This window comes from Gymnodraco acuticeps, unplaced genomic scaffold (assembly GCF_902827175.1).
Source record: "Gymnodraco acuticeps unplaced genomic scaffold, fGymAcu1.1, whole genome shotgun sequence".
Taxonomy (NCBI): Eukaryota; Metazoa; Chordata; class Actinopteri; order Perciformes; family Bathydraconidae; genus Gymnodraco; species Gymnodraco acuticeps.
Window position 1 is genome coordinate 214,619 of NW_022990788.1, and position 24,363 is coordinate 238,981.

General features: G+C 44.1%; 1 protein-coding gene across 1 annotated transcript in view; it reads left to right on the forward strand.

Annotated features, from left to right (window-relative positions):
- The first annotated feature begins 1,729 nt into the window (after positions 1-1,729).
- robo4 (roundabout, axon guidance receptor, homolog 4 (Drosophila)) overlaps positions 1,730-24,363 on the forward strand; it is a 31,344-nt gene continuing 8,710 nt past the window's right edge. Inside the window, 15 exon segments of the mRNA XM_034232727.1 lie at positions 1,730-2,284; positions 7,813-7,838; positions 7,840-8,143; positions 12,843-13,000; positions 13,755-13,875; positions 14,449-14,587; positions 15,082-15,209; positions 16,004-16,119; positions 16,201-16,218; positions 16,220-16,433; positions 20,381-20,502; positions 20,593-20,764; positions 21,105-21,302; positions 22,636-22,678; positions 22,931-23,043. Of these exon segments, the coding sequence (XP_034088618.1) occupies positions 2,098-2,284; positions 7,813-7,838; positions 7,840-8,143; positions 12,843-13,000; positions 13,755-13,875; positions 14,449-14,587; positions 15,082-15,209; positions 16,004-16,119; positions 16,201-16,218; positions 16,220-16,433; positions 20,381-20,502; positions 20,593-20,764; positions 21,105-21,302; positions 22,636-22,678; positions 22,931-23,043 (2,059 nt within the window). The 5' untranslated portion in view covers positions 1,730-2,097.

The following is a 24,363-nucleotide window of genomic DNA, read 5'->3' on the forward strand; positions in this document are numbered from 1 at the left end:
ACGATTATATCACTTATCTTCCCTCTATTGAAACAAAAGGAGACATGTTGCCAAACTGTAACCTGGTGATGTGCAAGTATCACATGTAATGAGACCTTCAAAAGAGCCCTGTATGTATATTGTGTTTTTAAATCTTTTAGGTTGGTTTAGCAGTAATATTACGTTTCAATTCAAATATATTAGGTTCAGCTTTATATTATTGCTTTCAACTAACCAATTAAATGATGTGTAATCTGTTGACATAATACATTTATTTAAAGTCAACGGCTCAGTTTTTTCAGTGTGTAAAGGTATTCTTAATTTGCAGAATGTTATTTCACATCCCAGTGAATTGATATTTCATAAAAAACGTTTGTTTGGTTTTTGATTACAGGCTGATAAATGGCCGTCTAAGTCAGAGTGTAATCTCAGGGCACTCTGTGTTTGGACAATGAAGCAGAACATTGGGACAGGTTGTCCTGGGGTTCTGTGTTCTCGTTCTGGGCGAGCCAAGATGATGTATGAGCTCATACTGTGCAGACAGGCAGCTACAAATTAGCTTGGCGAGTTGACTGGTAGGAGGCTGGGTAGTGAGTGTGTGTGGGGGGGCTTGAGTTGACTGGTAGGAGGCTGGGTAGTGAGTGTGTGTGGGGGGGCTTGAGTTGACTGGTAGGAGGCTGGGTAGTGAGTGTGTGTGGGGGGGCTTGAGTTGTCACATTAAAGCAACGCAGTGAAAGAAAGAGAAGCCTTTGTACCCATTTTGTCTTTTTTGAGGCAAAAAAAACATTCCTCTGTTGGAATAATTAACATCTGAGCATGTGAACGAAAAGTTTGACTTCGCGCAACAACGAGAAATGTCCGATTTCTCGAAAATGAAAATACTTTCTACACATGGTTTCAAGTGCTTTTCAACCCCTGTGTGTTGATTGAGTCAAATTGACCCATTTTTACAATATATTATACAAGAATAATTGAATCGTGAAACTTCATGGCCTTTTCTCTGTACAGAAAATGTAAAAAACGAATATTAATAAGCATGCTAAATGCCCGACACATTAATGTCATATAATATTCCTATCCATTTGTCCCACATACAATACTGAGACACACTGACACACACATGTATGCTTACATATATATTCTTAACAGCCTTCATTTGAATACATTAAAGGTGACAATCAATTGAATCAGGTGACAATCGTTTTTTAAATAATAGACATCAATAAATATTTGTGACAAAGCTAATCATTTTATTTTTTGATTACTATTACTTATTACTATTTATTACTGGACGAATGACGCTTCCATTGTTACATGTGGTCTAGCAGAGAGCATTTGCAAACAATACTAATATATCTTATTTGTATGAAATACAGACAAAACATGTTATGGATTGGGTTTGTCATTTTTCTAATTTCTGTATTGCTTTTAAAAGCCCAATAATGTCCCATGTTATCACCCGAACAGAACTAAAGGGTCCAAAAGGTGAACATCATATCAGGGTTAGAATAATGTCTCCTTATTCAGCGAGGGATCAAAGCAGAGGTTTATTATTGAACGAATGCAATGTTCAATCAAAAACAGATCTTCTGCATTTTGATCATCACATAGACATTTGATTAATGGCAGGGAAGTGACTATAGAACAGGCCCCTCCGTGTTACCTCCCCTTTATTTCAACCTCAGGCCCCCCCCTCAGACTGAGCCTTGTTGTCGCCCCTCTTTATCCCATGCAGAATGAATGGCACAGATGTTGTTGGACAAGACAGTACCCCTCGGTCCCCTTTCCCTCACTCCTCGCTCAGCATGAGGTCTGAAACTTGCTTTTTGATCATTGTTTCCCCCCCCACCTTCTCCCTCCGCGGGAGGGAAAAAAGAGCCAAAGAGGAGGGAGATGGAGAGACCAGGAGCAGCCAAATTAGAGAGGGAGGGTGAGGAGCACACAGCCATGATTCAGGAATATGAAGAAAACAGTGTTTCATATCTCCAGATAACAAGTGTGTGTAGGTCAGGCCACACGCTGGATGCTAGCGGTCCAGGAGTTCAGGGTTCCAGCATGGACGGTTCAGTGGAGCTGCAGTAGGGTTCTGGTCCTGCAGACAGGAAGTGAGGACTGAAGATGCGGGTTGGTGCCTGGCTCTTCCTGGTGTCCTGGATCTACACCTGCTCAGAGTCCTCTCACAGGTGCATGGGCCAAGACTTGTGTCCATCCGAGTCGGGACAGGACAGAGGGTCAAAGAGCCGGGTCAGGGAGCACGCTGGACACCAGCATCCCCCCCACAGGAGCCGGCCACACCGCAGGAAAGGTGAGCCAATCACTGGACTTTAGACTGGAGGCATTCTGATGCTAGCTGTGGAGATATAGTGTTGGCTGCGCATTGAAGTGAAAACCATCAGCTAAAATCAGCTGACACATTTTGTAATTTTAACATTTTAGAATTGATCTTGAAATATAACATCCTCATCATTAAGTGTTGCATGCCACAGGGCTTAACATTTTTTTAAACAATTCCTTTTTCCTCCCTTTAAAACATTTTTTTATCTTTTCCCCTTTTTTGATGTGATCCAAGAATCAGAAAAGTATTGAAATAGTCTGCACTCTGTCACAAACTGAGCATTGGATGATACATGTCGGATGGTTTATGAACACACAGTCATTCACATAGAAACACATGTACAAATGCTAGACCCCTGAGGGTTAAAACAGTCAGTTAAACAGACTTTGAATGTATTGATGTGATTTAACATGTGGGAGGGGGAGTGCTGTGTAAAAGGGACTGTCACACTTCACCACAGAACATATACTCATTGTGTAAACTATATTTTAGTCCTAAGATCCTGAACAGAGCTAATGCGCCAACACATTTCTTCAAAACGTCATCCCTTAAAAGTCCTCTTTACAAGCTAATATGATATAACTAGAAAAGGTGAGGAAGTATCATCAGGAGAGCTGTTGTAAAGAAATAACCCTCCATGAGGGTTCAGTATACAGTATTTTACGACATATATCAATTGTGTAATAGATTTAATAATTTGTCCAAATATTGAAATGTAATTTTGGTTTGATGCCATAGTGTAAATATCTGCTTTAAGCTGCTATGGGAGACATACACAAATGACAATGCAACCCTGAGCTCTGTTCGATAGATGTGATCCATTTCACAGGTGAAGATTCAACTCATTGATCAAAATGTTGAAATGTAAAAGTAATGGAATGGGTGTCTGAAAAAAGAGTATTGCACACATAAGGATAAACATTCAGCCGACTTCCTCAGTCTTTACTTATTTAAATTATCTAGAGTTAATAAGAAAAGCGTTTTTGTTTAAACTAGCTTAAAGCGGTCATTCATGTTGACAGCAATTGTTGATTCCTTCACAAACACACTTGAATTACACTCTGAATTGACTCTGAAGTCACTTTTGATCACATTCCTCTATGTAGCTGACACTTTCTTTCTTTTCCTCGCTCCATCCCGCCCTCCACGCCCGCTCCAATCCTCCTCCTGACCTTTGGTCCACAGTCTGAAAGGGGCTCCTTCCCTCGGTGCTTCTGTGCTCAGCCCCATTCCCAGGGGCTGTGTTGAGCCGGGACTCATCCTTCATCCTCTCTAAAGCTTTTGTTGCACACAGAAAGCTGGCCGATGCCGGGGCCATCAAACCCGAGTTGTTGGATCAATATAAACATCCATCACTTAGCCCGGGCCTTTCGGAGCCGCACAATGGACAGCTCACTAAACAATACTTCACTTATGTGAGTCTTTGGAAGGAATGAACTAGCGGTGCTTCACTTCTTTCTGGGTTGCACTTGTTTTACTGCGAAAGAACTTGAAAGTAACTCAGTTTTCTGTCCTTCCCAGAGTTACAGTAAATGTCAGCAAAGTTACCATAAAAACATCAATTTTTTGTATTTTAACAGTAAGTATAACACCTCTACTTCCTTTCTGAATTGCATTGTGGGGGACACAAGTATACACACGCAATCTAGTATTTTTTTAGTATAGGCCTACCCTTTTACACTGTAAATATACATGATGACTGTTTTAGCTTAGTCCAGAATATATTTGTAATTGAGGCACAAAGTCAGTATTTGAAGTTCTGGTTCATTCCGTTACAGTGATTTCCAGAACCACTATGACCGGGCTGCATTCAGCTGAGATACTTTGGGGACTCATTTCATGCAGGAGAGATCATAGTTTCCTTCCATTGTTCAGCGACTTGGGAGACTGTGTACTTCCTGTTTCCTAGCTAAATAAAACAACAACAATGGAACGTGGCTCGTGTTGGGTTTAGACCAAGAAAGTGGATTAATCCATTAAAGCAATTCGTTTATTATTTGATATCCGTGAAAAGCACAACAAAATATTTGACGCACACTCAGACTGTCAGGGATTTCAGAGTGGGGAGTTCTGTGAAGTTCAGTATAATATATCTTAATAATTATGATATTAGAAATAATACAAATAAAACAAATAAGACCATATCAATATCATATTATAATCATCATCATAATCACAGTAGTATCAGACACGTATTTTACGTTTATTGTGAGTATTATTTACTGAGAATTAAAAATATATATTTATATTATACGATAACAAGATATAGCAGTACAAATAAGAGAAAACTAAAACAAATACAATCAAATATTATGACATAGTGAATAAAACGAATAAAATGTAGAACAATAATGTCGATAAATAAATGTTCACTTTGTTGTCTTAAGCTGCATTCTGAGCAACATTATCATTACAGTTTCCAGTGAGGAACAGTCATCTGGGTTATATTCACTTTCATTCAATCAAATCTTATGTATATCCCCAAAAACATTTAAAATAGAAGATGTGGGTAGTGTACATATCTAACAACAGATGGATGAGTGGATATTACAGTGATCTACATGGCGGCGGAATAGCATCATGGATTTTATTTTGAAAACCCTCTGACCGGAAGCTGCAGTCGGTGCTGTCGCAGTATGAAACGAAATTGATGCTGATATTCATTATAGGACGCTCATTTACAAGTATAGTTGGGGGTTTAATTTACATATTTGTAAAGTTAAAAACAACGGGAAATATGGATTTGTTGATTTAAATGGACTTCAGACTACTCGGCAGTTACAGATATTAATAAAGGGTTCTGTGACTTCGCTCCTCATGATGACCTCAGCTGTTCTCATGAGAGTTTTGGCAGCAGTTTTCGCACTCGTTCAGTCAGGTAAGTGACTTTGAGATGTGGGATCATTCACGTGTTTATTTAGTTTAAAACAGTGTGATAGATCCTACAGAATAAAAGCCTTTCACTGGGTTTACAATGCGCTGTTAACCGTGGAGATTCTGATGGTCCTTCATCATTAGGGAACAATTGTAAACACACTTATTCTTATCTATCCAATTATAAACACTATAAGAAGAACTCATAGAATCGTAGAAGGTGTCACACTGATTGCAAATACAGTTACATCTAAATTAGTTTTTCAATGTGTAATTTGCCCAAAAAGGAAAACGTGGGTCAGCTTGAAAGCCATTCAAACACTTATAATTAAACACACTCACAGTGTCTCTCCAAACTGTCCAGTTAGAAGCGATGCTTCCCTGAGCCCACATTGAGAGATCATATTAAAAAAAGCTAAAAGGAGTGCACTAAGCCTTATTAAAAAAGTATGGCTCATGTTTGGCTGAATCTTCTTTACTTTCAAATCCACAGGCTGAACAGGTGAACAGGCTGTTTTTAGCTTCCATTTGAAGATATTCCGGCTATAGTGAATACATGAGGACACTACAGAAATACAAAACAAATGGTGTTAATTGTCCTCACACATTTAAAGCAATATTTGGCCATATTAGGATTATATCCAAGGTGTGAAGGAATGCATTTCCTCAGATGATTCTGTTTCCACATCTCTCTCCAGACTTTTTTGTGATATTTCTGACCCTCCTTTATTTTGTAAGAATATGGCTGGTTGTTAATAACACACTCACAATGCAACAAGTAGTTTAAGATGTAATGGACATTTATTTGTTGTTGAGACAGGAAGCAGCTTCTGCAAAGGTTCCACCACTTCTCCCAAACCTCAGTACATTTCACATGAAGTGACGGAAGGCTCATAATAAAATGTATTTTTGTTTGGAGGAGTAGTCTTTGTTCTGGTGCGGATATTGATGAGAGCTGCAGCTTCCTCTCCTGTGAGGAAGCTGATCACCCTGCTTCCTTCAGAGTGTCATAGGAAGCTCAAACAATGGCATTCCTCTGCTGTGCTGCAGACAGAGCTTGTTTGTTAGTATCCAGGGTTAACATGTTTGTGGGGGGTGTTCTGCTGCCAGTGAAAGGAGCTCAGAGGTGATGCATAGTGCAGTGCTGCAGGGTGTGGCTCCTCTGTAGGGCTGCACAGTTCATTGTAATGTTATCGAAATCACAATATGGACATATCAGCCAAAAATAAGCCTTATTTGTTTTCACGTCGTGCAGCCCTACACAAAACATAATAACATTCACATTTCATTTCTGGGGGCTGTGTTGTCTGGAACCTTGTGTTCCTGGTAGGGGCTCCCATGGCAAATTGGTCTCAGGCAAGGGGCCAGACCGATTGGTTCGAAGACCTCATGAAAGACGAACTAAGAAGTGAAGATACCCGGCCCCAGATGGGTTTTCTCCGCAGGGTGGCTGGTGTCTCCCTTAGGGATAAGGTGAGAAGTTCGGTCATCAGGGAGGGACTCGGAGTTGAGCCGCTCCTCCGTCGCGTCGAAAGGAGCCAGTTGAGGTGGTTCGGGCACCTAGTTAGGATGCCACCTGGGCGCCTCCCTAGGGAGGTGTTCCAGGCACGTCCAGCTGGGAAGAGACCAAGGGGTAGACCTAGGACCAGGTGGAGGGATTATATCTCTTCGCTGGCCTGGGAGCGCCTTGGGATCCCCCAGTCAGAGCTGGTTGATGTCGCCAGGGAAAATAAAGTTTGGGGCTCTCTGCTGGAACTGCTACCCCCGCGACCCGACCACGGATAAGCGGGAGAAGATGGATGGATGGATGGATTTCATTTGTCATGAAATGTTTTCACAGAAGAATGATCTCAGTGATACATTATGACCTAAATCATCCATAAAATATTGTCTGGTATCAAATGCATTATACATCAGACACACATGACCCATCTACATTGAATATAGTTTATTCTGTCTTCACAAGTCATTCAGTCTTGGTTGGCTACAGAAGTGTTCAGTACCACAGCTATCATAGAACTAACATAAACATGATCACAATGAGTCCATGTAGTGAGATGTATAGGCTTCAGATTTTGGGAAAGATGAAATAAATATCAGGATAGATATAAAAACATTTTCTGTCATCATAAAATCTTCATACTGTTATTTTTTTTCGGAAATGTTACAGTTTTGATGGTGCTTTAATGTATTCAGTAGAACACCAGCACACCAGTACGGACCATAACACCACTGTTGTGCAATAACATTTCATATGTGCAACGTACAATCTGACAGTTGTTGTTTCTTACCTTGTTTGCACGAATGAACTTAATTAACTGTGTCAACTGTAACACCAGGCACTATAAACTGTTTACTATTATTTGCTTCTACTTTTAAATGTTCACTTACTTTTATAATGCAGCTACTTATCTTTTTTACCTCGGAGGTGTACTAATTAGATTTTTTGTTTATTAATGTTTTTATTAACTATTATTCATACATGTTATTTATAATTAATTACTGCTTGCCTCTTTATTTGATATGTGAATGAAGTCCTTTATTTCGTCTATTTGCACCGTGCTGTAACATTGTACTTTTCCTCTTGGATAAATTAAGCATTTCTGATTCTGTGTCATCCTCAGGTTCCAGAGTTCACTCGCAGGAGTCGCCCCCCCCGCATCGTGCACCACCCCTCTGACGTGGTGGTGAAGGTGGGCTACCCCGCCACGCTGTCCTGCAGGGTGGATGGAAGCCCCCCGCCCTCAATCCAGTGGCTGAGGAACGGCCAGCCTCTGGACCTGTCTCCGGGGGAGGGGGGGCTGCAGCCCATCGTACTGTTGGAGGGGAGCCTGTTCTTCCTCAGCGTGGGAGGGGGGGGCCGGCGGGCTCAGTCTCATGAGGGGATCTACACCTGCGTGGCCAGGAGCAGCGCCGGGGAGGCCCTCAGCCGCAACGCATCGCTGTACATCGCAGGTAAGACCGGGGGGGGGGGGGGGGTCTGAAGAGTCTCATGTTTTAATTATTAAAGTTATTACATGGCTTCACATAATGTTGAGAAACAAGCATTAAGAATTATGTGAATGATGTTTGATTAGACTAGTTAGCAAGTTATGTTTCTAATGTGCCACAAACATCGTCTCCCTGAGCCTCTGAACCAATGATTCTGGTTGTGCTGTCAAACATATCTCAAAGGCTTTTATATCTGAAAAACAGTTAAAAAGTCAGTTGATCTGCCTGCTCTAAACACAACGGAAAAGTTGACTCTAAAGTTTCAGGTTTTTCTGGGGTGTCGTCCATTTATTAAACATTGACAGACCAACTTTTCTAAAACACAAGGAGCAACCTTCTCTGAACGTTTCACATTCTACACTGGAAACAATTACACAAATCAAAGAATTGACTCCCCTAATCTAGGGATGTCCATGCAAGACATTCCAGTGAACAATCTAGCTACTGTTAAGGCTTCTTCACCTGTCTGCCCTCAGGTCAGATCTTATCCGATGAACTGAACAGCGGTCTAGTCCAGTGGGCTTGTTGAGGGTAACAGTTTCCGCCCATTTGGAGTAGATTAAGAATGCATTATGCAGAATGTATTGTAGTCCGTAGTGACTTCAGTGTCATGGTCTAGATTTGTGTGCCTCAGATAACGTGTCCTGATCTGTGAATAAAAAACACCCTTTAGTGTTTCTATGCTCTTATTTGTCCCTTTAGTGACAGATTTAACCCAGGGTAGCTAATCTTTAAGAGCTTTTTTCTTTCCAGATTCCATTGAGTATTGATGGAATCTGTTCCTTAAATTTGGCTATAGCACTAACAGATAGGTTTCTGCTGCAGGAGCTTTTGACTAATGCTTTGTAGTCTAGTAACAGTACTTCAAAAGTTACTAAGAAATGGTCGGATAAAGCAGGATTATGCTGTTCGACTAATAGTTGCTCAATTTCAATACCATAAGTCAGAACAAGGTCGAGAGTGTGATTATAGCAGTGGGTTGGTTTATTTACACTCTGACAAAAACCAACAGAATCTAATATAGAGTTAAATGCAACAGTAAGGCTATTTTTATCATCGTCAACATGAATATTAAAGTCACCTACGATAATTACTTTATCTGTTTTAAGTACCAAAGTTGATAAAAACTCAGAGAATTCAGATAAGAATTCTGAATAAGGACCTGGTGCACGGTACACTGTAACAAATAAGATTGGCTGCAAAGTTTTCCAGGTCGGATGCGTAAGACTAAAAACGAGGCTTTCAAAGGAGGTATAATTTAATTTTGGTTTAGTATTGATAAGTAAACTTGAGTCAAAGATGGCTGCAACTCCACCTCCTCGGCCCATGCCTCGGGCAATATGAGTATTGATATGGCTGGGTGGAGTGGCCTCATTTATGCTGACACATTCTTCATGTCTCAACCAAGTTTCAGTGAGACAGCATATATCAATATTATAATCTGATATTAAATCATTTACCAATATTGCTTTAGATGCTAGAGATCTTATGTTTAAGAGACCACATTTAATATTCCTGTTTTGTTGCACTGTAGTAGTTGTTACATTTACTTTTATTAGGTTATTATGTATGACACCTCTATTAGGTTTTACCTTAACTTGTCCTTGGGCAGACACACACACCGCTAATATTGGGTATTTTATTGGAAAGAGCGCAGAGAAGCGTGTAAGACTGCGGGGGAGGGACGGGGTGGCATGGGAAAGGGATTCCCTATATTTTTTCTTTGTCTTTTCTTTTTGTATTATTGTCTATATAATTTGTATCTGTGTATATACGTTTTTCAACAAAAAAAAAAAACAATAAAAAGTTGGTCACAAAAAATAACTGATGTCACTGAAAACATGGGAAAGTAAAAAAACCTATCCCTTCACAGGAGATAGATTAGGGCTTAGCCAACACACACACACACACACACACACACACACACACATACACAGGGGGCAGATGAAGATGTTTGTGGGGACAGAGGAAGACGGGGGTCTAATGTCAATGTTTGTCACGCGGGAGGAGTCAAACAGTGGTGCTAATTGCCCCCGGACCCTCACTGTTTACTTATCTGGAGCCCAGAGAGGCTGTAGACATGCAGCAGCTGCTCGTCCTGCTGTCTTTACAGGACACTGAGGACAGTGGAGGAAAGAGACTGTCTGGAGCAGCTGATCAGTAACGCTTCCAAACACAGGCCTCAGTTAGAGATGTTGGGGTCTGCTGCATGCTTCTTCTCCACTGGTCCATCGTCAGAAGGGTGTAGGCTACAATACACAATTACATTTGTCTAATTCTGAGTTTTATCTTAATCTGGTGATAATAAAGAGATAGATATCCCAAATTATCCCAAATGTGGATAATTGTTTTGTCACAGCAGTGTTGTCAAGCATTACACGAGTTACACATATTTAAAAGATACAATAAGAATCAAATATAATAAAAATGAGCACAAATTCACAATAGAAAGGACATAATGATGATGATGATGCATTACATTTTTTATTAGAGCGCTTTTACATAATAACTAGAGTATCTAAATCAAATCAAGTTTTATTTATATAGCACATTTATAAACGATTTTTGTTGGAGCCAAAGTGCTGTACATATAATAAAATTTGCCTACAGTAGAGACACTTTACAGCAAATACAACAGCACAGATTGTTCAGAATATCAGTATGAGAAAAAACGACACCCTCTATCCTTAGACCCTCTGTCCTTAGACCCTCTGTCCTTAGACCCTCTATCCTTAGACCCTCTGTCCTTAGACCCTCTATCCTTAGACCCTCTGTCCTTAGACCCTCTGTCCTTAGACCCTCTGTCCTTAGACCCTCACATCGTACAAGGAAAAACTTCCAGAGAAAACCCACAGTTTAAAGGGGGACATGGGAGAAACCTCAGGGAGAGCAACAGAGGAGGGATCCCTCTCCCAGGACGGACAGACGTGCAATAGATGCCGTGTGTAAATCCAAGAGATAATACACAATATAAAGAAAATATTGAACAATCTCACTAAGCTACAGAGATATATAGAAATATACTATAGACACATATTGGCATTGGATATACATTACAATTGATGCAGAGTGGTACATATTGGTCAAAAGGCATCCCCACCAGTAGATGGCAGCCAGCTACTCTATGCACATCTTCTATCTGCATATTCCCAGCTGCTGCTTAACTGTATGACCTGCAGTCTGCCATGTGTCAGAGACATTGAAACATCACTTGAATCTATTTAATAAAGTCTCTAAAGTCTGGAAAATAAATCCATGTCCTAAAATGTAGACGAGATACTGCATTGTCTCATATCTATATACTATCAGAATCAGAAACGGTTTTATTGCCAGGTAGGTTCACACGTACAAGGAATTTGGCTTGATGTCATGGTGCATACATAAACATTTAAAACTAATGTTTTTAAAAAGTACACAGATAGCGAACTATATTAAGAACACTGTAATACAAATATAGTAATATAGCAATAAAATAAAGCAGTCATTTACATCATTCATGTACTCATTTGTCCTTTCTAATAGTTGAACATGTATTTTCTTGCTGTTTTGTATATGGCATTTTGATCAAGCTGTAGTCATGTCATCAATGAGCAGTTTCTCTATGCTTTTGTTTTGAAGGCAGCTCCAGTCACAGGGGGTTTGTTTTTGATCAGGGGAGTAGAGGAAGTAAAAGCCATGTTCTTTGTTTGTGTTGATCTTGGAAACCTAAGGGAAAGAAACACAACAAACACAATGAACGTCTTCACATCTTACTGTTTCCTCTGCACTTGTTATCATGTTTGAATGAACCGGTTAATGTATGCACTTCAGTCTGCATCTGTGGAACATTAGTCTAAAATAATTCAATAATTGTCAAAAGTAGCCATAGAAAGACAGTTTCTTTAAAGATTAGCTTTACACTGTCTGTGCGAACTTATTACACTACATTTATAAAAAATAAACAATTGTATTGAGAGTAAACACCTCAGATTGAATACAGTAGACAGTAACTATGTACAGCCTATAATGATCATCACACAGCCTCTTCTATGTGTGAGAACATCTCTGTCACATCAACAATTATATAATGGTATTGATAACATTTCCAGTGAGACATGTGCATTTTTATTTCATAATCTTTGTTCAGAGAATGATCTTGTTGCTATGGTTATTGATGCTGATATTGCTAACACCATGTAACTTGCATGTTGACTGAATCATATTTGACATGAGTATCTAGGTGATAAGGCCGTGTGCGTCATATATACAGAACCCTGATTACTGCATGCTATTAGCACAGGCTCTGTGAAGTGTACTGCTGTGGATGCACAGGAGCCTGTGATGTATTGAACAGTTCTTCCTGTGTGTGTGTGTGTGGACTAACACTGACTGTGTGTGTGTGTGTGTGTGTGTGTGTGTGTGTGTGTGTGTGTGTGTGTGTGTGTGTGTGTGTGTGTGTGTGTGTGTGTGTGTGTGTGTGTGTGTGTGTGTGTGTGTGTGTGTGTGTGTGTGTGTGTGTGTGTGTGTGTGTGTGTGTGTGTGTGTGTGTGTGTGTGTGTGTGTGTGTGTGTTGTGTGTGTGTGTGTGTGTGTGTGTGTGTGTGTGTGTGTGTGTGTGTGTGTGTGTGTGTGTGTGTGTGTGTGTGTGTGTGTGTGTGTGTGTGTGTGTGTGTGTGTGGCTGAAGGGTTGCAGGACGAGTTCAGTGTGCAGCCCAGTGATGTGGAGGTGGCAGAGGGGGAAGTGGCTGTGTTGAACTGCGCCCCCCCGGTGGGACACCCTGAACCTAATGTGATGTGGAAGAAGGACGGCCTGCACATCAACAGCACTGATCACCACTACACTGTAAGCACATTTACATGTTGTGTTGAAACCAGAATACTTTTAAATATGAACCTAGTAACATTTCCAATGCTGCACAAGTTTAAACTGAATATGTTCGATTCACAAAGGGATATCTTGTATTGTCCCCCTCACTATGCAGGGGGAAAGAGCGGGAAAACAAACAAACTCCCTCCCTGCATTTTCAATTGTTCATATGAATGAACAATGCCTGTGATTTAGTTGTCTTGAATAATTGTCAAAGGCATAACACTTTGAGACAGTATTTCTAGTTTGTCAATTCTCTGTCAAGCATCATTTGAAACATGCAACGACTCTTGGATGACTCAAATACATCAAATCAGAGACTAAATTAAGACATAATTAATCTATGAAAACTGGTAATGTCGTATGATAGTTAAAGTGGTGAAGTTATAGTGATCATTTTGCATTTGGTTACTTCTTACTATGTTGAAATAACACATTGAATGTCACGCTTAAAAGTTGGAAACATGAATAAAACCGAAGTAAAATGAATTTGGTAATATAATAACTCTTTTTTACACATCACTCTTTTGACAAAGTGTCCCTAGTTTAGTCGACATGAGTCAGCAGGAGAACACGGCAAAGGGATGACTCAAAACAAAGAAAAAATGTGCAACAGATGATCATTTACAGTTTCTGTTCTGATCCTGTCTTATATTCTGTGCTGAGAGCCAGACTTCATGTGGGAAGTGCAGTGTGTGATATGGTGTGCCTCCTGTCTGCCCTGCTGTAGGAGCTGAGTGGGAAGCTGATCATCGCTCCTGCAGAGAGGAACCACTCAGGAGCTTATGTGTGTGTGGCCAGAAACACTGCGGGGGTGAGGGAGAGCAGGGCGGCCCGGCTCTCTGTGCTGGGTGAGACAACATGCTCATAACTGTTGTTCATGTGCAGTGTGGGATGGTGCAGGGAGGACGTAGCTTTGTAGGCCCACCCAGAAGTTAGCATTGCAACCTCTCCTAGACTAAAAGCAATGGGATTTTTGAACTCCTCTTGGCAAACACACGTTTTTTATACTTACAAGTTTTGATAAGCAGGATAATCTCCACATATGAACACAGCTATATGATAGTTGATGCAATCGCCAGTAGTAAAAGTCTAACATTAAACACCGCTAAGCCTAAGGCGGTTAAAGTTGGGCGTGTGGACATTTATTAGTCTCTATTAGTCATGCTGCATTTATTTAAACATAGAAGCTGGCGCCGCCTAATACTGTACGTATTGTATGTCATAGAACAAAACCTGAAAATGTAATTAGCTTGTCTTAACCACAGGGCTTATTTTAGGCATCTAACCATAAACTAATTCAATAAAACAATTGATTTTAAGACCAGGAAACAGGAAGTGACTTGTTTCCCTGTTGGACTCATCCCTGCACCACTCTATACAGCACAGTATGATTGAATCTCCTCTTTTCTTCTCCAATGCAGCCAAGCCTGTGTTGGTGCTGGGGCCTGGAGACGTGTCAGTGAGGACGGGCCAGTCTGCACAGTTCTACTGCAGGGCTAAAGGGGACCCCCCCCCTTCTGTGGCCTGGAGCAGAGAGCAGGGGCCACTGCCCAACGGAAGGTACCCAGACATACACACTCCATTCATAGAGCCAACTCTACACCTGACCAATATGTTCAAATATGTTTGCATTTATAGTACTGCAGTGTGAAGAAATATATTTGTTACGCAGAGCTGACCTCTAGCACTAATAAAGATTTGATAACCATCCTTTAGCTGGAAGAAGTGACCTAATAATTACTCAGAGATTTGGTAGCAGATTCTTCAAAATGTCCTTCACGATCGTGCCATTCCATGTTGTTACATTATGACAAGTTATTTAGCTGATGCTTTTATCCAAAGCAATTTACATACACATCAATACCGGAGCAATGTTGGGGTTAAGTATGTTGCCCAAGGACGCTTTGACACTTGTTGACTGCAGTGGGTGGGATTGAACCTCTGACCCTCTGATTGGTAGATACATGAAATCATCTAAATCATCTGCACAAATCTAAATGTAAGTTATTGTAAAAGAGATGGCAGTAAGCTAATTGCTCTTCTTGTGTGTGCAGGTATCTTATAAACCCAGACCAGACTCTGCAGATCCACTATGTGACAGCTGAGGATGCTGGGAAGTACACCTGCACTGCTGTCAATGATGTGGGGGTGGTCAGTGCCAGCGCACAGCTACTGGTTGAAGGTAAATGATGAGAAATACACTCTGTTATCAGTTTGCCAGCTGACCCAAGGAGTGTGAGTGCTGAGCTTCATTTGTCCACATACCGGAAGATATAGATAGACTGGGTCTCTTATTTGAGCTACACCTACATCTCTACAAATCGTGTTTAGGTGCAACAAACTGCTTGTAGTTAATAAGGCATTAGGAGTAGAAACACACCTCAGCCATTCCTCTGGCAAGACTCAGGCTAATGCTAGTTTCTAACAGATACAAGAAGATCTGTATACAGAGCACCTTAATAGGTGTTCAAATCATTTTAACAGAAGAGCCCCAGCTTGTATGGGACCCTCTAAGAATTAAGTCTTGCAGTAACAGCTGGTTATATTTGTATTCTTATTATTAAATAAGGGAGCCATATAAACTAATGAAGTTTTAGTAAGTTTGACTGAAAGATGATCCACATAATCTGCATAAAAGTTACACAAATCTGCTGAAATCTGTGTGCATTATAAACATAATTTACACAGCCTTCATTCAGTTGTATGGAAAATCCCTACAACAGTTTCAAACTGCACATGTACCACTGACACCAAGCTGGAATATAAACCGACACTTTTTCCTTGCAAATTATGTATATGAGCATTTTGTATGCATTATGCCTTATTTAGAATTAACCTGAGGACAAAACGAATAAAACTACAGAGATATTAACCATCAACTCTGCTTTCAAATGCAATGAGTAATACAAGTCCTGACCTGTGTATCCATTCTTTTAAATAATACAAAAATACCAATAAATAAAGCTGTGTTTCCAGATGCTAGCAGCACTACACAGAGAGACCTGCACAAAGAGCTGTCGGCCCTGCGAGTGGCCCTGGAGAACGTCAGCATTGTGGCCCCTGGCTCTAACATATCACAAGTGCAGTGGAAGGTAGGGGCCAGCTAACTCAAAGACTTTCAGAGAGAGCGTGAATATTTCAGGTTTATGATCCATGTTGTGTTTTCTGAGCAGCTGCAGTCCCTGCCCGCCCCAGCCTCATTACCTGGACGGCTTTGAGGTTCTGTACCGCTCTCTGCTGCCTGCCAGCTCCGACTGGGCGGCAAACAAAGTGACCGTGCCCAGCTTCCAGGCCCAGGTGGGGCCTTTAAAGAGAGGCTACAAGTACGAGTTCAAAGTGCGTCCCTACGGCAGCAGCTTGTACGGGAGGGAGAGCAACACGCGGCACCTCAGAGTCCCTGAGACAGGTAGGAAATTAACGGATTTAAGAATACCTGTGTCCTTTATAATGCTTTTTACCCTCCTGTTGTGTTCGGGTCAAATGTGACAGATCTGCTACTTTCATCAATCATAAACATTTAGTTTTACATTTCATTGCCTCATGATATCCTTCACAGTAGACATTGGAAAATATAGAAATTGCTGATCAGCACTCTCATTTAATTTTGAGATATCTTCCCGGTCAGAAATAAAATGGGTAACCCTAGAATGTTCATCCATCAGAAAGTACACATCCAAGAACATTTTTATTTTAGAATACATTTTCAGTGTCTCTTCTTTGTATAACCACTGCAGTTACTCATGTAGAGGCTAGGCCAACGCTTTAAGCCTCTGAGGATCTGCTATGTTGGCGTAATTGACGCACACAAAGTTTGCTAGGTGAATGAACGTTTGATACAAAGTTTCCAGTGAAATACAGTCCATTTATTTCCTGTTCACTGGTGTCCATTTAACTTGCTTAATTTTCTCATTCACCATACACCATATTACGGTTCACACAATACCTTTTGCAAATGTTTGTAATCCCGTGTTTGTGTGTATGGTCCGTGTGTGGTCCGTATGTGGTCCTTGTGTGGTCCGTATGTGTTCCGTGTATGGACCGGTCCGTGTGTGGTCCGTGTGTGGTCCGTATGTGGTCCGTGTGTGGTGCGTGTGTGGTCCGTATGTGGTCCGTGTATGGACCGGTCCGTGTGTGGTCCGTGTGTGGTCCGTATGTGGTCCGTGTATGGACCGGTCCGTGTGTGGTCCGTATGTGGTCCGTGTGTGGTCCGTATGTGGTCCGTGTATGTGTGGTCCGTGTGTGGTCCGTATGTGGTCCGTGTGGTCCGTGTATGGTCCGTATGTGGTCCGTGTGTGGTCCGTATGTGGTCCGTGTATGGTCCGTATGTGGTCCGTGTGGTCCGTGTATGGTCCGTATGTGGTCCGTGTGTGGTCCGTATGTGGTCCGTGTATGGACCGGTCCGTGTGTGGTCCGTGTGGTCCGTGTATGGTCCGTATGTGGTCCGTGTGTGGTCCGTATGTGGTCCGTGTGTGGTCCGTGTGTGGTCCGTATGTGGTCCGTGTGTGGTCCGTATGTGGTCCGTGTGTGGTCCGTATGTGGTCTGTGTGTGGTCCGTATGTGGTCCGTGTATGTGTGGTCCGTATGTGGTCCGTGTATGGACCGGTCCGTGTGGTCCGTGTATGGTCCGTATGTGGTCCGTATGTGGTCCGTGTGTGGTCCGTGTATGGTCCGTATGTGGTCCGTGTGTGGTCCATGTGTGGTCCGTGTGTGGTCCGTGTATGGACTGGTCCGTGTGTGGTCCGTGTGTGGTCCGTATGTGGTCCGTATGTGGTCCGTGTATGGACCGGTCCGTGTGTGGTCCATGTGTGGTCCGTGTGTGGTCCGTATGTGGTCCGTGTATGGACCGGTCCGTGTGTGGTCCGTATGTGGTCCGTGTATGGACCGGTTTGTGTGTGGTCCGTGTGGTCCGTGTGTGGTCCGTATGTGGTCCGTATGTGGTCCGTGTGTGGTCCGTGTGTGGTCCGTGTGTGGTCCGTGTATGGACCGGTCCGTGTGTGGTCCATGTGTGGTCCGTGTGTGGTCCGTATGTGGTCCGTGTATGGACCGGTCCGTGTGTGGTCCGTATGTGGTCCGTGTGTGGACCGGTCCGTGTGTGGTCCGTGTATGGACCGGTCCGTGTGTGGTCCGTATGTGGTCCGTGTGTGGTCCGTGTGTGGTCCGTGTGTGGTCCGTGTGTGGTCCGTATGTGGTCCGTGTGTGGTCCGTGTGTAGTCCGTATGTGGTCCGTGTGTGGTCCGTGTATGGACCGGTCCGTGTGTGGTCCATGTGTGGTCCGTGTGTGGTCCGTATGTGGTCCGTATGTGGTCCGTGTATGGACCGGTCCGTGTGTGGTCCATGTGTGGTCCGTGTGTGGTCCGTGTGTGGTCCGTGTATGGACCGGTCCGTGTGTGGTCCATGTGTGGTCCGTGTGTGGTCCGTATGTGGTCCGTATGTGGTCCGTGTATGGACCGGTCCGTGTGTGGTCCATGTGTGGTCCGTATGTGGTCCGTGTGTGGTCCGTGTATGGACCGGTCCGTGTGTGGTCCATGTGTGGTCCGTGTGTGGTCCGTATGTGGTCCGTGTATGGACCGGTCCGTGTGTGGTCCGTGTGGTCCGTATGTGGTCCGTGTGTGGTCCGTGTGTGGTCCGTATGTGGTCCGTGTATGGACCGGTCCGTGTGTGGTCCGTGTGGTCCGTGTATGGTCCGTATGTGGTCCGTATGTGGTCCGTATGTGGTCCGTGTGTGGTCCGTATGTGGTCCGTGTATGGACCGGTCCGTGTGTGGTCCATGTGTGGTCCGTGTGTGGTCCGTGTGTGGTCCATGTGTGGTCCGTGTGTGGTCCGTATGTGGTCCGTATGTGGTCCGTGTATGGACCGGTCCGTGTGTGGTCCATGTGTGGTCCGTGTGTGGTCCGTATGTGGTCCGTGTATGGACCGGTCCGTGTGTGGTCCGTGTGTGGTCCGTATGTGGTCCGTGTGTGGTCCGTGTGTGGTCCGTGTATGGACCGGTCCGTGTGTGGTCTATGTGTGGTCCGTGTGTGGTCCGTATGTGGTCCGTGTGTGGGACCGGTCCGTGTGTGGTCCGTGTATGGGCCGTATGTGGTCCGTGTGTGGTCCGTATGTGGTCCATGTATGGACCGGTCCGTGTGTGGTCCGTGTGGTCCGTATGTGGTCCGTGTGTGGACCGGTCCGTGTGTGGACCGGTCCGTGTGTGGTCCGTGTGGTCCGTGTGTGGTCCGTGTATGGACCGGTCCGTGTGTGGTCCGTGTGGTCCGTGTGTGGTCCGTGTATGGACCGGTCCGTGTGTGGTCCGTGTGTGGTCCGTTTGTGGTCCGTGTGGTCCGTGTGTGGTCCGTGTGGTCCGTGTGGTCCGTGTATGGACCGGTCCGTGTGTGGTCCGTGTGGTCCGTGTGGTCCGTGTGTGGTCCGTGTATGGACCGGTCCGTGTATGGTCCATGTGTGGTCCGTTTGTGGTCCGTGTGTGGTCCGTGTGTGGTCCGTATGTGGTCCATGTATGGACCGGTCCGTGTGTGGTCCGTGTGGTCCGTGTATGGTCCGTATGTGGTCCGTGTGTGGACCGGTCCGTGTGTGGTCCGTGTGGTCCGTGTGTGGTCCGTGTGGTCCGTGTGTGGTCCGTGTATGGACCGGTCCGTGTGTGGTCCGTGTGTGGTCCGTGTGTGGTCCGTGTGTGGTCCGTGTGGTCCGTGTGTGGTCCGTGTATGGTCCGTGTGTGGTCCGTTTGTGGTCCGTGTGGTCCGTGTGTGGTCCGTGTGGTCCGTGTGTGGTCCGTGTGTGGTCCGTGTGTGGCCCGTGTGTGGCTCGTGTGTGGTCCGTATGTGGTCCGTGTATGGACCGGTCCGTGTATGGGCCGTATGTGGTCCGTGTGTGGTCCGTATGTGGTCCGTGTATGGACCGGTCCGTGTGTGGTCCGTATGTGGTCCGTGTATGGACCGGTCCGTGTGTGGTCCGTGTATGGACCGGTCCGTGTGTGGTCCGTGTGGTCCGTATGTGGTCCGTGTGTGGTCCGTATGTGGTCTGTGTGGTCCGTGGGGGGTCCGTGTGTGGTCCGTGTGTGGTCTGTGTGTATGGCCTTCCGGCAGAACCTCTAACCACAAACATAGGTTCCTACTTCTATACCCAGTGTTAATTGGCTCCTACAACTCATGTAAACCAGTAGTCTGTTTACAGGGGGTGTTAAATGATTAATGGTTTTTGTTTTAATGTAAGAGCGGTTAAAACAGACCGGTCAAATTTGACTAGGAACCCCAAAGAAAGGGGGGAATCGAACTCGAGTGGAGGGTTAAATGTGTTGAACTTGAACACACAGTACAGCGTTTGGAAGATAACAGTGGACTCGTCCTCCTCTGTATGCAGTGCCCGGGGCCTCTCCAGTGTCTGTGTCCATCACAGTGAGCCATGAGCAGAACAACACCATCCATGTGAGCTGGGAGCCCCCTCCTCATGAAACACACAACGGGGTCATCCAGGGGTACCAGGTACACATACACTATATTATTATCAAGGAAACATAATAATCCCCTTCAATATACCAGCGTGCTACTCTAATGATGCAAACTGTTTTCCAGGTGTGGTGTGTGGAGTCTGAGGAGCAGCAGAACCAAAACTGGACGGTGGACAGTGGTCACCACACTCTTGAAATCTCCACTCTCAAACCAGGGAGACGGTATTGGATCACCATAGCAGCGGTCAACGGAGCTGGAGTAGGAATGCTGAGCGACCCTCATGGGTTTGTCATCAGTGAGTGAAAGGAATATGTATCTGTTCATTTATGAAGGACAGTTTGAGATAAAGTCTGCACTGAAAAACCTGAAACGTTGACATTAGTTAAATGTATTATGTCAACAGATTTCACAAACATATATTAGGTTAGTTGAAAGCAATAATATTACGTTTAAATAAAGGATATTAGGTTCCTACCTAACTTAATACATTTTGCATTTTCACACATTGATGTGTGACATAATACATTGAAGTCAACGGTTCCGTTTTGTTCAGTGTGTGTGTGCAGTGTAAGCACATTACAGAGGAGAAGTTATCATGACCTCAGATCTGATTATTCTGCTGCTGTTTGTCTCAGACCCACAGATAGGGGCCCCCCCTGGGTCAGACAGCGACAGAGGGGAGCTGTCTGAGGTCCTGGCCCTGCTCCAGGACCCCGTGTTGATCGGCAGCGTTGGCGCCCTCCTGTGGTTCCTCCTGATGGTTGCAGCTGTGTACCTCTTCAAACGCCACAGCAAGACAGGGCAGCTGATCCCAGGACACGGCCGGTTCAAAGGTGTGTTCACACAACTTTCAGATGACAGTTTCTCATCAGCGTTCTGTCCAGTTAAAACGATGTGTCTCCAAATGTGGTGATTTTGAGAAGCTGAAGGATGAGGGTTTCCTTCATGTGTTTCTCTAAATGAAGCCCCTTGGATCAGCTGGAAAATCGTGAAGCCAAGCGCCAACTGAAGGTCAGCTGGTCAGGAACCTCCCTTGAACACTGTGAGCACCCAGTCTACCTAGGGGTAACCCTGGACAGATGCCTCTCTTTTAAGACCCACACTGAGAAGACCAAGTGCAAAGTGAGTGTGAGGAATAACATCATCCGCAAGCTCACCGGCACGACCTGGGGTGCAAACCCACAGACTCTGAAGTCAACCGCATTAGCCCTCTGCTACTCAGCTGCCGAGTATGCCTGCCCAGTATGGGAACGAGCTGCCCATGCCAAGAAGCTGGATCCCGCCCTCAATGCTAGCTGACGCATTATCACAGGCTGCCTGAAATCAACACCTACAGACCGTCTGTACATCCTGGCAGGCATAGCCCCACCAGAGATACGACGAAATACAGCAAGCAAGAAAGAGCGCCAACAACAGTCTACTGACCAAAGACATCCTCTCTTTGGCCATGTGCCAGCCAAAAGCCGCCTTAAATCCAGGAAAAGTTTCCTGAAGAGCGTCCCACCCCTCGGAACACCGAGCATAAGCAGTGAAAGAGTCACTCGGTGGGAAGAAAGACTTGACAACCTCCCATCAGCAACAACAATGGAGCTAAAGGCGAGCGAGGCACTGCCCCCGGGAGCAGACACCAACTACGCAGTGTGGAAATGCCTAAACAGAATAAGATCTGGTGTTGGACGTGCAAAAGCCACTCTCGCCAAATGGGGATACCTAAATGACGGGGACGTTGTGTGTGACTGCGGCATTGAACCACAAACCATGCAACATCTCCTGATATGCCCCCTGCTGGAGCAACCCTGCACAACATCGGACTTGGCAGAGTTTAATGAGAAGGGACAGCAATGTGTTCAGCTGTGGCTGAACCACATCTAACCAAGCCCTGTAACTGACTGCCTTGTGGACACGATAAGAAGCTGGAAAATGAATCGACGCAAAGATGAAACAAGGATGTTTTTACAGTATGAGACTTCTGACAGATAGGTGGCTCTTACAGGACAGAGCTACAACACTATGATGACCCTATAGAAGTTGATGCATTGCTGTATATTAAATTACCCAACAGTATATAAAGGACTTCAAATGAGCACATCCCTTTGCTGAACATACTTAAACTAATACACTTTCAATGATCTCTGTATGTTTATGTTTTTTTCTTCTTCTTCTTAGGTTTGCACAGGCTGGCCGGTGAAGATCTCATCATAAAACACAGGTACAGAGGAAACATGGTAGAGGTTGGGGAGTATACATTTGTAAAATGTTAAGTGCAAAATGGAATCAGAATGGAATCATTACAATAAATAACAAATCCTGAAATAAATCTGCTTTATGATCAAAGTACAGTAAAACAGTTATCCTAATAGTTTCAGTTCAGATTGGAAGACTACTCATAACTAATTTTACTAGAACGTTATAAATAATGATGAAACTTTGGAATCCTATCCTCCTCCTGCTTCCTCTACAGGATGGCAGCCCCAGACTCCCCCTGGACCTCTGGAGGCTGGAGACCTGCCTTCAGCCAGAAGTACCAGGACCTGTGGGCCCAGGGTCAGAAGCATCCAGGCATCAGGGGCGCCAGTGAGTATTCATGGGCACACATGAAGAGTGTTGAAACCTTTAGACTTGTCCTATCATACATGATGGACTGCTCGGCATGCTAGTCTGTCCAGCTGAGGTAAGAGAAACTCTGCTGCAAACCAACCCTAACCACAACCAGAGTGATAACGTCTGAACATAAAGCAAGGAAAGGAGTGTAATCAACTGTGGATTTAGCAGGAGTCGACAAGAGAAGGAGAGAGCTACACTATGTAGAATAGTTATTTAAGGCACAGACTGAAACGTCTTCAAATGAATGGCACAATCTGTTTTTCTACAGGTGAACAAGTTCAGTCATTTATAAACTGCTAACAAGCTGCTGACAGTATGTAGTACTGTGGCAGTCACTTTCATTGTTTCAGAGTCAGAAGCTATTTTCTTCACACTCAGCTCACTTATGTATACAGTATGTGCTTGAGCAGTACTAACATGTGATTAGATATACAACAGGTTGCTGCTGGGCAGGGGCGGATCTACCGGGGTGGCATGGGTGGCAACTGCCACCCTAAACAATAGCCTTGCCACCCCAGCTGCCACCCCAGTTGGCATCTTTGTTTTGAAAGAAAAGTTGTTGCTCATCGGACATTTATGAGAGAAAGTCTCTAATGTCCGAGTGCAAGTGAATGCAGCACAAGATGCACGTCATGTAACCCCTCCCCCGGTCCTGGCGCGAGAGTGGAAATATTATTGGTGGCGAATTCACTTGAACGGGGGGACGGCGCAAAACGAGAAGCCTTTCGGACCCAAGCACTGAAGCAATGAGGTACGGTCTACACTGACAGAGAAGAGACTGTCAGTTTGGCTGTACTCAGCATTGAATCAAAACGCACTACAGCTGTTGATCTTAATACGTTTGTGAGGCGTTTTGCTGAACAAAATAGTAATCGCCGCATTCAGCTGTAATAGACAACTTGATGCTCTGCTCACGGATGACTCGATGAGAATAAACAAACTGTTAAGATGATGACCTTGTATGCGTGTATATATTTTTTTCTTTGAGGGGGTCTGCCCCCAAAAAACAGTTTTAAGTCCTGAGAAAGTAAAATAAGACGGTGTGTAAAACTACACTGCCCAGCCAACAGAAAGTAACCACTTTGATTTAACTAGGCCAGTAGGTAAGGACCTTCCACTGGATAATAACTGCAGCGATGTTTTAGCTGAATACACGTTTTTTAACCCTAACTGATGCAGTTAGTCACTTCTTTAATGTTTGTTCTTTCTGATGTAAAGTCAAGGTTGTAACTGTATATCAATAATGATATAATTACTTGTTTTCAAATTTGAAGGAGGGTGAGCAAGCAT